This window comes from Dermacentor variabilis, chromosome 4 (genome assembly GCF_050947875.1).
Source record: "Dermacentor variabilis isolate Ectoservices chromosome 4, ASM5094787v1, whole genome shotgun sequence".
Taxonomy (NCBI): Eukaryota; Metazoa; Arthropoda; class Arachnida; order Ixodida; family Ixodidae; genus Dermacentor; species Dermacentor variabilis.
In genome coordinates, this window is record NC_134571.1 from 227,631,488 (window position 1) to 227,645,653 (window position 14,166).

Sequence of the window (14,166 nt, forward strand, 5' to 3'; positions counted from 1 at the left end):
AGTCCGATGAACTTCAGCATTTCATTTGGGGTGACTTCTTTCCAAGATCTGTCAGAACAAGCATGCGTTGGTTTTTCCAAAATGTGAGTCCAAGCATACTTGTTCGTGTTTTCGCAAATGGTTTCGATCACGTTCATCAAGAAAAACAGAAGAAAGAAGTCCAGAGCAGTCAGGAATTTTTTTGATACGCTTCTGAGCGCCACACCCACATCTGCATCCAAGTACACGCCAGGTTCCCGTCTCGGTGAAAACTCGATCCGCTTTTGTACTGGCAGAAGCAGATCATCATCGTAGCTTTTTGAGACCCTATCAAGTAAAGACAAAATAACGGGAACATATAGCGAGCCCGTTCACCTACTCCAGAGAGAACTGAATGTGGAACTAGGCTCACCTTCGGCCACTAGATGAACTGCGCGGTTCGTTGTCACCCGAATCAGAGTCTATAATGAAATCAGAGCTGCCGAAGTCGTCTTCAGACTCTTCGCTGCTCGGTTCACAAAAAAAATCTGTTGCCGAAGCAGCGGAATCGCGCGATTGACGGCAGTCTCTTTGAGCGACCGGACACGAGCACAACGCCATTTTCCACTGCGTCCGCCGCCGCCGCACTCTAGAAAATGCTTTCTCATGTATCGCCACCTGCTGGAAAACAAAAGAAACTACGCCAAAACCAAGAGTCTAGTTCCCGACGACCTCCTAGATGGGGCTACTTGTCCAAGTGTGCGGAAATTTGAACGTGGCAGCACACGCAAAACCATTGATCACATATGATCGATGGCCTATGGGTCGGTCCCAAAAGTGTTAAGCCTCCAGTCTCCCTGGCTACACCCTAGGTGCAGAGGGATGTGGTATATCAGTAACAAACTGCGATATCACTGCAGATGGCTTTGTTGTGCTGGGCTTATCAGCCCTTGCTCACATATTTGCTTATAAGCAGCTGCCTCGATGTGCGCACTTGTAATCTGATCTTACAGTTGTGAGGAGACAGCCAGGCTGCAGCCCAGCCATGCAATAAAGGCATGCGGCTTGAACAATTGACTTGCTGAATGTTGTGTGTGTCAACAATGGCAAAGCATCTCATCCTCTCCTTGGGTTTCTCATCTCGTGCACACTTGAGGTGCACCGCATATAACACTGCCTCACAGCGCCAATGCTGTGACACGCTTGCTATGTGCCTGGTCGCCTCTGCCTACCATTAAAGCACTCAACATTCATTAACCTTTTTAAATATTTCCTTAGACACCCAGAGGGTATTGCATAAGGGGTGGGTTTATACAGCAGAAGGCATATTTGCCGCAGTGATTCAATGTGAAAGCACACTTGTTATGCTTTGCACGAAGCTAGATGGGCAGGCAATAATAACAGTGCTATGGCAAAGGCTGTTCCAGTCTTTGGCTGCTCTGGGAAAAAAATGAGACAAAATGTTTTAGAACAGCAACGTGGTTGAGTAACTCGCAGTGCGATGAGATATGTGAGCAGCAGGGATAATGCAAGGCGCGCAATCAAGTGGTGGAGCAGGAGGAGCTTGAGCAGAACGCTAAACCTTGGTGTTCCTTCAAATCGGGCTAAAGTGCAATTTCTTTCTGCTACTTTACCTTTCTTCAAATGTTTCTGAGAGCCTTGCTAATGATATTTAGCATGTTTTAAATCCATTATGATGACAATGAAGCGTCCCCCCAAATGATGCTCAAAAAGACAGCCTGACAGTGCACTGTGTCAGTGGAAATGATAAACACCCCAACTCACCTGAGTGCAGATGAACGCTTGCCCTTCTCGCTTGGGCCCTGTACAAATCGGGCTAAAGTGCAATTTCTTTCTGCTACTTTACCTTTTTTCAAATGTTTCTGAAAGCCTTGCTAATGATATTTAGCATGTTTTAAATCAATTATGCTGACAATGAAGCGTCCCCCCAAATGATGCTCAAAAAGACAGCCTGACAGTGCACTGTGTCAGTGTAAATGACAAACAACCCAACTCACCTGAGTGCAGATGAACGCTTGCCCTTCTCGCTTGGGCCCTGTACGATGGGGGAGGCCTGCACAACCATGCATTGATACTGTTAGCCCTATTACAGTGGTGCATGCATGCAGGTGCAGTTAAACCTTGATATAACTAACTTCAATATGCAACCTGGACCAGATTTGCCCTTTGATGGCGAATAAGCCATCAAATGCCTGCAACACGATACACCAATTGTTTAAGTGATGTGGCTTACGATATTCCCCTAAGCTGGGGCAGGATGTGTATTGGACAAACACGACAATGCTTCAACAATCGTGCGAGACAGCACCGGTAGGCGGCCGACAGCAACACTGGTGGACACTTGGCAGACCACTGTGCGCCACTCCTGGACCAAACGACCTTTCTAAGGAAAGCATGAAACTGCTCTGAAAGGAAGATCTTAATAAAAAGAGCAGGCAACTGGTGCGTTAGCATGCTGTCACTAACATTAGGTGACAAAGAAAATTAATTCATAACAGATACCCTGAAATCGCCGCCAAGATTAGAATGTGTAGCTGTCCCATTTGGTTGGTTATTCGGTTTACGTCTGCAATGCACACATGTTCCTATGTGCCTGCCTTGATAGTTCAGTTCAGGTCACTTAAATTATGGGGTTTTACATGCCAAAACCACTTTCTGATTATGAGGCATGCCGTAGTGAAGGGCTCTGGAAATTTCGACCACCTGGGGTTCTTTAACGTGCACCTAAATCTAAGTACACGGGTGTTTTCGCATTTCGCCCCCATCGAAATGTGGCCACCGTGGCCGGGATTTGATCTCGTGACCTCGTGCTCAGCAGTCACTTAGGAACGTACCTAAGTGACTTGAAGTGAACTGAAGGTCCATCCACTCTGATGATCACTGGCTCATGTTGCTGTTGCTAGGTCCTATCACACTTGTTGGTTTATTTTTACTGTGATTATGCTGCCCCTAAGAGATGTATAAAGTTGCGCGATTTCTGGTGAACAAACAGTAGGAGGTTGGCTACCGTATTTGTTGTTTGTGTCCCACTGCATTCTCATCTGCTCAGTGCCATACATTTTGTCCTTAAAATAAGTCATGAATCAACTAGCTCAGCAACAAGCTTTGTTAGAATTAAAAGAGCCCAAAAGAAAGGTCATGGACAAGACGGAACACTACAAGTGCTACCTCCATGTCTTGTCCGCGCACTGTTTTGTGCTCTTTTAAGGTTACCTTATACAGTCAACGCTCTTAACTACGAACCCCAAATTAACAAATTTTTCAAATTTACGAATATTTTACATATCCCCGCCAGATTGCCTATATTTTCAAGGTAAAAATATTTCAAAACTACGAATTTCAATAGAGCACATATTTCAGAATAACGCACATAGTTTATTTTCCCCTTTATAACCAAGAAACATCAGTATTACAAATTCGGCTAAAAGTAACCGTGCCACATCTCTCGCGTGAAACAGAAACCGTGAGTGTGGTAGTTAACATCATCACCATGTCAAGTGCCAACTGCTTTACCACAAACTTCGCCAAGAACTTCACGGCAAAGGTTTGGCAATGTTCGCATAAGATAAATGATCAATGCAGCTAGCGACAGCCCCAAGGAGAAGTGAAAGCAGTGTTCGCTGCAGGACAAATTGGACACATTGCAGGAAATCGATGCAGGGAAAAAGCAAATCAATTTGTGCAGACAGCGTGGCATTGCCCCATCGACTGTCAGGACCATTTTGAAAGACCAAGACCAGAGTGTCAAGCTTCACCAGGATTTGCAACTCGCTCCTAAGAGGAAATGAATGCGACTGGAAAACTTTCAAAATGTGGACCAAGCTGCTTTCATGAGGTTCAAAGGTGCCAGACTGCAAAGACAAAAGCTGAATTGAAAAAAAAATTTCAACTGGTTTTTCACCAACAAGCTAACAATTAATTCAAGCAAAACCAAATATGTAGTATTTAGCTCACGAGCAAAAGTGATTGACAGCTACCAAATTAACGTTTTCATTAACGACCACTCACTCAAACGAACACACTCATTTAAGTACCTTGGTGTCGTTCTAGATGAACACCTTCACAGGAAAAATCAGATTAGCACCGTCTGTTCGAAGTTGGCTTCTGGCTGTTATGCCTTATTATAGGCCCGTGACTGTTTTAACACACACACACTACGTACCCTTTATTTTGCCCTTCTTACGGTAACAATCATTTAACATACTGTGTAGAATCATGGGGTTTGACGTACAACACTTATTTTGATCCTATCAGGCGTTTACAAAACGGCTATCCGAATTATAACACAAAGCAAATATACTGAACCAGGTAAACCAATTTCCCAGTTATTAAATATCCTTCCTTTAGACCTTTTGCGGTCTTTAAAGATAGCGGTGTGTGTAAACAGCATAGTAAAATATAATCAACCTTTCAATGCCTCCCTGTTTTGCTATCCTTCTCGACTCACAAGAAACCTCACACATAGCTTTAATTTGCCACTGAATAATAAAATCTACAGTGAAAGATTGGTGCAGTTTTCAGGAGCCAAGGTTTGGAATGCTTTACCCCCAGAAATAAAACAGCCCCACGAAACAAATAAAACATTAAGAACATAATAATAATAATAATAATATTTGGGGTTTTACGTGCCAAAACCACTTTCTGATTATGAGGCACGCCGTAGTGGAGGACTCCGGAAATTTTGACCACCTGGGGTTCTTTAACGTGCACCTAAATCTAAGCACACGGGTGTTTTCGCATTTCGCCCCCATCGAAATGCGGCCGCCGTGGCCGGGATTCGATGCCGCGACCTCGTGCTCAGCAGCCCAACACCATAGCCACTGAGCAACCACGGCGGGTATTAAGAACATACTTTATGAGCCTTATTTGATCTATGTGACAGTCGTTTTCGGTTTGTTGTAGCATGTTGTTTATGACAGATCTTTATTCATTCTACTGTAAGATGCATATTATCTTATTTTCTCCTCATTGTATGCTGTACTTTTGTCTTTCGCTGTGATTTTGGGCTTTTCACTTTACGCAAAAACTGTGTCATTGCCATGGTGTACTTTTGTTTCTGAACCCCACACTAGCCTCTGGCTATGGGTTCAGTCAGTGCTTTGATGATTTGTATGGCAAGAGTGGCAATAAAATGAAATTGGATTGAAATGAAAACGTTCCAACATCTGGCCCAATGCTCCAAGAAAAAGCCCGCGAATTTGCCGATGTACTTGAAACAACTGGGTTCGATGCCAGTGCTGGTTGGCTTTTTTGTTTCTGCCAAAGGAACGGAATAACTTAGCAGGTAGTCTCGGGTGAGGAAAAGGCTACTGACAGAGAAGGCGCAAATTCCTGGCACAACGATCGTTTTGTAGAGGTGGTTGAATCGCCCTCTTAAGACGGTATTTTCAACAAGGATGAAACCGCGTGTTTTTATCAGCTCCTGCCAGACCGGACGATGCACTTCAAAGGGTAGCAGTGCAAAGGAGGGAAGAAGTCGCATCTTTGTGTGACAGTCCTGCTCTGCTGCAATACAACAGGCACAAAGAAGATTAAACAGCTCGTCATTGGCAAGAATCAAAGCCTCGCTGCATGAAAAATGTCATCTCGTTACTGTACAACTACTGCGCCAGTAAACGAGCCTCGATAACTAGAGAACTCTTTTCCACGAGGCTCATCAAACTCGACGACCAAATGAGGAGGGATGACTGAAGAATTTTACTGGTCCTCGACAAGTATTCTGCTCACATTGCAAATGTTCGCATGACGCACGTTCGCTTGGAGTTTCTGCCGCCAAACAACACGTCCTTGCAGAAAACCCTACACCAGAGCATTATAGAGAGTGTGAAAGCAGAATTTCATAAGCACCTTGTGCAGCGGTTGATTACCAACCTCCGCATAAAGCAACCAACTACAATCAATATTCGTCAGACAGTAAAATGAGGTAAACCAATAAAGATAAACAAGCACATGTGTTAATACCCCGTTCTCAAAAAGCATTGTGCCAATGCTGCAAACATAACAGGAGAGCGAAAAACAAAAGCACCAAAAGTCCCAAAGTTCGCTAACCCTTTCAGGGTCAATGACGTAAATATATAGCGCTGCGAACAAGTCCAACATGGTTTGTTAATGCCGTATATTTATGGTGCCGTGTGTTTGTTTAAAAAGCACGCTGATTTCCAAAATTTTTCTTTCCTGGCATGTGCTGCCACTATGTGGGAATATAGAGAATTTCTTTCTCACGCCTCCTTCTCTCGGTTTTTGTTGCATGGTTCATTTTAGAGCTAGTTTGTTCCGGCGCGTCTATATACTGCCGCTCACACATTGGCACACGGGCGGGCGGCGGTTTGGGTTTTGTTCTGTGGGCAATTTCTGCTTCTTGCGCTCGCAAAACTGATGGCTATCTCGTTACTAATCACTCAAAGGGTGACTGCCTGTTTCTCGTTCGTTTAGTGCTCACAGGGATGTACAAGGAAGGATGCCGCCGTGCGTGCATTTTCTTTCCTTTTCTTGTTTTTTGAGACTTGCAAAAACTAATTGCCTCTGGTTGGCGATAAGATGAAGCTTAGTGGAAGTTTGTCACGTTTTACTTTTTTGACGAGCACGCAACCACACAGTTTTCTTGAGTTCGCTCACCTACGCAGTTCAATTACACTATAGGCGTAAATATTAAAGCAGTAGCAGGAACATTTGAGACTTGCAAAATATTCTCATGTGTGCATTTTCTAAGCCTTGAGCTATGCGTAAACAATGCATCAAATTTTTAATTCTGATAAGTTTATTTCCTTTTTTATTGTTGTTATTCATGAATAAACAGTACATATATACCAACGCAAAATATATTTTTCTCACTTTACGGTCACTCTAAAAAAATTACGGTAATTTTTTTTTCTTTTTTAAATAGGTCTCTCAGAAGAAGTGGAATCTGCAATAAAAAAATAATCGGCTCTGGGCGGTTGCATATGGTGAGAAAATCGACCCTGAAAGGGTTAACAGTGGTAAAACGGCTTACGGCCTTCTCTTTCTCTTCTCTTCTTATGGACCTTCTCTTTAAAAAAAATAACGAAACTTACTTTCAGAACATCCCACGTATGATGGTGACTGAAGTTCCAGATACCGAAAGTTGTGTGGCTCAATTTTTTTAATGTGACTGCAGTGCATGATGTCATTAAACATGAGAGCCATGAAGAGAGTTTTCACCATTCAGTTTGTCACCCATAATTTTACTTTAACTGCGAGATGGTTTCTGGGCTTACTGAGAGCCCTATGGCCATTGCAAATAGATTTGTATCAATTTGGAACGAAATCATAACTTTGGTTGCCAACACTCAGTGAGGCAGTGCTGGTTACGGTTCAAAGCTAACCTGAGATGCGAGTGACCTGACTAGTTATTTCTGCGTGGATTCAAAACTAGCCGCTGGTTAAGGATTTAGACATTACCGTATGTATAATGCATATATGTATATACAGTCAATCCTGACTATATCAAACTCGAAGAGGATTGCGATATAGTATGATATTGTCAAGGTAGTAGTGACCGTGAAGAAAGCAACAAAACTGTGAGTAACGAAATTGGCGTTTTATTGGGCGAATCTGTGCCCTCAAGAACAGGCTACACTCAAAGAACAACAACAATGGCAAATATAGTCGGCGATCGGTGAAAAATCTGATCAGAAGTCAAGCGGGTCATGATGCATTGAAAGCTCCAGAGAAATCGCTGGTGCCTGCATGTCTTCCAGAAAGTACTACACAATTTGCGTCGCGCATACGTACAATCAGATTACAGAAAGTTCGGTGACAACAAACAGCAGATAGAACCATTGATAACGTTCGAGAAACTACCATATAGGCATGTCCTGTGCTGAGCGATGACAATTGTTAGACAGTGAAATGCGGTCACCCAATAAACATAAACAAGCACCATAGGTCGGCACTGTGGGAGAATACTCACTCACTCGCCATAATTTTTCCAGGCCCCGCAGTCCCATTCACGCTCACCTCCACTCACACTTACAAGCACCCACTCACGCTCGCACTCACTTTCACTCACTCTCACTTGCACTCGCACTCATCTTCACTCACACTCACTGGCACCCACTCACCTCCACTCACACTCACTGACTCATTCACACTCACTGGCCCTCACTCACACTCACCTCCGTTCACACTCACACTCACTGGCACTCACTCGCACTCACCTCCGCTCACACTCACTGGCACTAAGTCAAACTCGCACTCACCTCCACTCACACTCACTGGCACTCCCCTCTGCTGACACTCACTCGCACTCGCCTCCACTCACACTTACTGGCACTCACTCATGCTCGCACTCGCCTCCACTCACACTAACTGGCCCTCCCTCATGCTCACCTTCGCTCACACTCACTGGCACTCACTTGCACTCACACCTTTTATATGAGTGCGAGTGAATGTGAGTGAGTGCACTCATGAGTGAGTGTGCTTCCCTCTGCCGCTCATAATTCCTGTATATTTAGAATGAAGCTTCCAGTTTAGCACCTATTATATCTGGAGTGCAAGAAGGCAGTGTTTTGGGCCCAGTTTTGTTTTGAATATACATAAACGATTTGCCTTCCAGATTACATGGTAACATCCATCTATTCGGTGAAAATTGCTTTTCGTACTGTGAAATTAATTGCAATGATGATCGCCATATACAAAATTCTACCTTTTCTTCGTGTCAGGAGTGGGAGATGACTCTGAATGCCCAAAGATAAGTAATGCTAACAGTAAGTAGAAAGAAACAGATATCTGATTTCACTTACATTATTAATGACACCTCTCACTTGTGTATTTCAGATTAAATATTTGGGTGTCACTGTAACACGTGTTCTGCGATGGGAAACCCATGTTAACAACATAGCCTCAAGTGGAAATCAAAGTATATGCTGAGTACCAAAGCGTCTAATCTTTCTGAGAAGACGCCTTCGTCTTGCGCCAGCAGATTTGTATCTGCTGGCCTACAATATGCTTGTTCGACCAGTGCTAGAGTATGCCAGTATTGTTTGATTTATGTACACAAAAGAACTCATAATAGGGGGTGCAGAGGAAGGCAATAAGGTTCAGTTATAATAAAAACAAGTTCACGGATTCATAGACTGAATTATTAAAAGGAGCTGGTTTATTAACACTGCAAAGTAGGGCAAAACTAGGACAACTAAAGTTTTTGTTTCAATTTATTCATGGTGACAAAATCATTGACACATCCGTACGAAGTTCTTTGAATCGCTCTAGATCAACACACCACAAGCACTCTATAACACCTAATGAATACACCTTTAACTCAAATTGCCTTAAACATTCTTGCCAACTTCTATAGCGTTCACTTGGAGCTTGCCCCGCGTTGATCATCGAGGAGGGAACGGCACGTAGACGAGACGATGTAAAACAAACTGGTTTAATACATCGCTACGGGTGAGCGAACATCGAGCAACAGAGCACCGTAGTGTAGGCCAGCAACTACAAAAGTTAGGTGCATTCTTATCTACAGAGCCATGCGCTCTTTATATCCCTTATGGGGTTCTGTCTTCACAGCACTGGAGTCTGGAACAAACAATTCCAATGCCTTGTTATGCTTTGAAGGACGCATTGGCGTTATTTGTGTATTCGTGCGTGGCATGCCGTCCATGCCAACCAGGCAAAAGCTACAACAATAACAACAACAACAACAACAACAAAAAACTGTGCATGCGACATGCGGGGCAAGGGGGGGGGGGGGAGGAGAAGTGGGTAGCGAGCCGGACAAGTCGCTTTAATAATTTAAAAAAAGCTGCTTTGGAGAGGAGGTGCCGTGCGGCTGTCGTTCCTGTTGCCATGACGACATAAACAACAATGTGTGCTGCCACTTTCCTAAAGTACCACCCGTACAAAAGGGCCATAACTGAACGGTGCGTTGGCGCTAGCATCGAAGAGAACGGCTGCATTAATTCGACCAATGGGAGCCGTGCGGAGATTCACACGCCAGTCTGGAACACGAGCATAGTTGGCTAGAATACTAGGAGAGTGTCCAAAGCGCCGGCTCACCCGTGAGGCTTTTGCGGGCAACTGCCGTGCCGCACCGCTGCTGTGCCGGACCTGTTAAAGCCCAAACTCGTGGGCTTTCTGCGCTCAAGAAGCAAGCGGAAAGCCAGGGACGTCTGCTATGCACTGTCGTTTTCTTGCATTCAGTTTCTACTCAAAACACTGGAACGCTATTTAGCTGCAAAGGTGCGGTACGGCATGGAATTTAGCCATCTTTAAGCATTGTCTGTGTTAGAGCAGCAAGATAATGCAAAAATAATGTGTCGAATGGCATCAGCGCAGCCTAGTTCCGGTGCTATAGTTCAGAAACAGTAATGTGGAAGCTGTGCATATGTAGAAATGTGCAAAATGAAGTCACACGCACAAGGAGAGAACGAAAACACAGTTATTCACATGGGTAATTGCGCAAAAGAGTGATGCATGCAATAATTAAGAGTAACAAAAAAAAACTAAATTGCTAGCATAGTCAACTGCAGTACACAGGTGCAGTTACAGCTTCGCTCACCACTACGAGCTTTCCAGACACGGTTGCCAGTGGTTTACAGCCATATCTAAATGCCTTTGTTCGACAATTTGTTAGCCTCAACTAGTACTTCATTATCCAAAAAGCACGGAAAGAGAGCCTAAGGGAAACAAGATAAAGAGTAGAGACGGCTGTAGTGCCGTGATCATGTTAGCTTATTTTGCTTCAGAGACAGCGTGCTGCAACGACCTTCACCGACAGCTTAGACGAAGTTTGCATTAAATGCAGACATTAGAAATAAAAGCAATGCAGGGTGAACTTTATTCCACAAGGTTTTACACAAAAGGTGTCCCGCAGAAAGAGACTTTACAGATATCCAGTGTGGGGCTTCGGGCTAACGTGCCCGGACCCCAGACCCGTCTAGCTAAGGTCTAAGGAGACACGTAGCTCGTCCCCCCTCCGCAGCGCACGCAAAGGGGCGCCGTGGCGGGTTCGCTGACTTATCGGCAAGGCATAGAGACGACTCCAGCCGTGGCACCAACGAATGGGGGTTTATTCCCTGTTATGTACAAAATGCACGTACAATACAGGAATACGGCACTGGGGTGGCAGTCGCAGACTACAGGTGAAAGCTCACAGGAAGTCTGTTCCGCCACGTTGGCTGTTCCGAGCAGGTTCGCCACAGAGAAGGGGGCCGCCTTGCTCAGAGGGGCGCGGGACCAAGTGGGTCCGCACATCCGACAGCAAAGAGCACCGAAAGTCAAACTGTTCGGGCGAAAGCACCCGCGCACCTCCGATGCTGAAGGAGAGAGAAGCCGAAGAGAGGGCGAGAGGGGCCCGCTCCTCAGGCACTGTTCTTACGCGCAGTGCACGGAGTAACGTGAGCCGCGCGCGTAAGCAGCAGGCTCCGCGCAAGCAGCAGCGGCCGCGGGGAATGTACGCTATCCAAAATGAGGCTTGGAACTGCGTGTCCCCAGCAATCGCACAGGCGAATGGCCCAAGTCGCGCGTGAACAGGAGACAGGGGTCCAAAAGGGGTCCCCACACCAGATAAAATTAAATTAAAGGCATAGGTATAGCAAGCACATCTTGCTGTATAAATTAAATAACTGCGAAATAAAAAATACGGCAAGCAATGTACAAACATAAATGAGTTATTTCAAATACCTTAGAAAATTGTTCAGGAATACAAACCTGTTCTATATGAATAATAACTATAATCAACAAATATAGAGACGACCTATGTTCCATGCCTGACAAAAATATAACATGGGACAAGAAATATTCATTATAAACAGGCACAGAGTGGACGTTTCAAAGTATGCTGGGGTCAGTCATGCATCGGCTTTGTGTCTTTCTACAGGGATCACTGTACATCAATAAAAAATACTCATCCGAGGTGCTGGGATTGTTTCACCATAAAGAGTGCAATAGATGAGAACATTTAAAACATATTCAAATAATCCAGCCTCACGTACAGCAGCTTAACTTCAGATATTTTGAAGATTTACGGTGGTTAGCATTCGTGCGTTTCGAAGACTATGCAAAAAAATGGAGACGAGTAGTTACATAGAAAGCAAAAATTTCTGCGGCAAGTGACTGGCGCAAATGGGGCACCGACCGGAACTATCCGCTTTTTCCTGATGAGTTCAATAACCTCCATGCATCACGCTTTCGCGATGAAGCTCCCAAGTACTGAAACGCCTTGTGAAAATGTTCTCAAAAACTCTGATAAATCTAAAGAGATGGCCAGATGGGTACAGCAAGCCTCCCTTGTCCCACTTCTAGACATGTGTAATCAGCTGTGGTCAGCTGACGAACATATTCTTTCTTGATTAGTAGATTGCGGTGACAGTGTTCACACTTTGTTTACAGAATGAACTTCCTCGTCAAATAGTCACAAATGTAAAAAATTAGCCTTTCATCACTTCTTTGAGACATGGGTTCGGCGTGATCCAGGTCTGCACTGGGCAGGTTGCCTTCTTCTATAAGCCTTTCGATCAAGCCCCATTTTCTGGCTTTGCACCATCTGCATCATCTTGAAATAATTGGCTCTGAATTGATGCAATGATGCAATGCCTAGCAATGCGGCGGAGGTCGTAACTACGGAAGAGAAGAGAGAAAGTAAAGAAACATCGGGAGCGGTGACCCAATGTGGGGACGACATTACGCCATATGACAGCTCAATATGAGAAGTGAAAAAGGTTAGGAGACTGTAACTGATGACGTAATGTGGAGACATTACTAAGATTAACGCCGTTATGACTAAAAAGGTGCAGGGGCTTTACTTTACGTATAATAGGTCAATGAGAAGCGAGAAAGGAACAAGGTCTGGAGGTGATATGACGCGAAGACATCTGGTCAACCCACCAGAAGCACTGAATCTTACATCTGCGTCATCTGCATTTGTCCGGCCCCTCCTTTTTTTAGGAAATTTTCGATTCATACAGAAATATTTTTTCTAGATTGAATTGAATATATAACTATTACTGGCCAGCTGGTCAGCAGAATCAGGAGCACCTTAGACTTCTGCCAACCAAAGGACCAGGCAGGATTCCGTAAAGGCTACTCAACAATAGACCATATTCACACTATCAATCAGGTGATAGAGAAATGTGCGGAATATATAACCAACTCTTATATAGGTTTCATTGATTACGAGAAAGCGTTTGATTCAGTCGAAACCTCAGCAGTCATGGAGGCATTACGGAATCGGGGTGCAGGTGAGCCGTATGTAAAAATACTGAAAGATATCTATAGCGGCTCCACAGCTAACGTAGTCCTCCATAAAGAAAGCTACAAAATCCCAATAAAGAAAGGCGTCAGGCAGGGAGATACAATCTCTCCAATGCTATTCACAGCGTGTTTATAGGAGGTATTCAGAGACCTAGATTGGGAAAAATTGGGGATGAAAGTTAATGGAGAATACCTTAGTAACTTGCGATTCGCTGATGATATTGCCTTGCTTAGTAACTCAGGGGACCAATTACAATGCACGGTCATTGACCTGGAGAGGCAAAGCAGAAGGGTGGGTCTAAAAATTAATCTGCAGAAAACAAAAGTAATGTTTAACAGTCTTGGAAGAGAACAGCAGTTTAGAATAGGTAGCCAGGCACTGGAAGTGATAAAGGAATACATCTACTTAGGATAGGTAGTGACCGCAGATCCGGATCATGAGGCTGAAATCATGGCTGGGGTGCATTTGGAAGGCATTCTCAGATCATGAACAGCAGTGTTTTACCAGTACTCACGTATGGGACAGAAACCTGGAGGCTTACGAAAAGGGTTCTACTTAAATTGAGGACGACGCAACGAGCTATGGAAAGAAGAATGATGGGTGTAATGTTAAGGGATAAGAAAAGAGCAGATTGAGTTAGGGAACAAACGCGAGTTAATGACATCTTAGTTGAAATCAAGAAAACGAAATGGGCATAGGCCGGACATCTAATGAGGAGGGAAGATAACCGATGGTCATTAAGGGTTACGGACTGGATCCCAAGGGAAGGGTAAGCGTAGCAGAGGGCGGCAGAAAGTTAGGTGGGCGGATGAGATTAAGAAGTTTGCAGGGACAACATGGCCACAATTAGAACATGACCGAGGTAGTTGGAGAAGTATGGGAGAGGCCTTTGCCCTGCAGTGGGCATAACCAGGCTGATGATGATGATGATGCCAGCTGTTTACGCATTTATTATATGAAAGTTTAACTGT

The 14,166-nt window shown here is 44.4% G+C and overlaps 1 protein-coding gene across 12 annotated transcripts in view; it reads right to left on the reverse strand.

The window, feature by feature from the left end:
* Window positions 1-14,166, reverse strand: part of LOC142580151 (uncharacterized) — a 750,235-nt gene that overhangs the window by 290,957 nt on the left and 445,112 nt on the right. For all 12 annotated transcript variants that reach the window (XR_012827590.1, XM_075690998.1, XM_075691004.1 and 9 more), the window contains one exon: window positions 1,977-2,032. Coding sequence is in view for 11 of the 12 variants with exons in the window: in XM_075690998.1 (XP_075547113.1) it covers window positions 1,977-2,032 (56 nt within the window). In the remaining variant the exon portion in view is untranslated. The remainder of the gene's footprint in view (window positions 1-1,976; window positions 2,033-14,166) is intronic.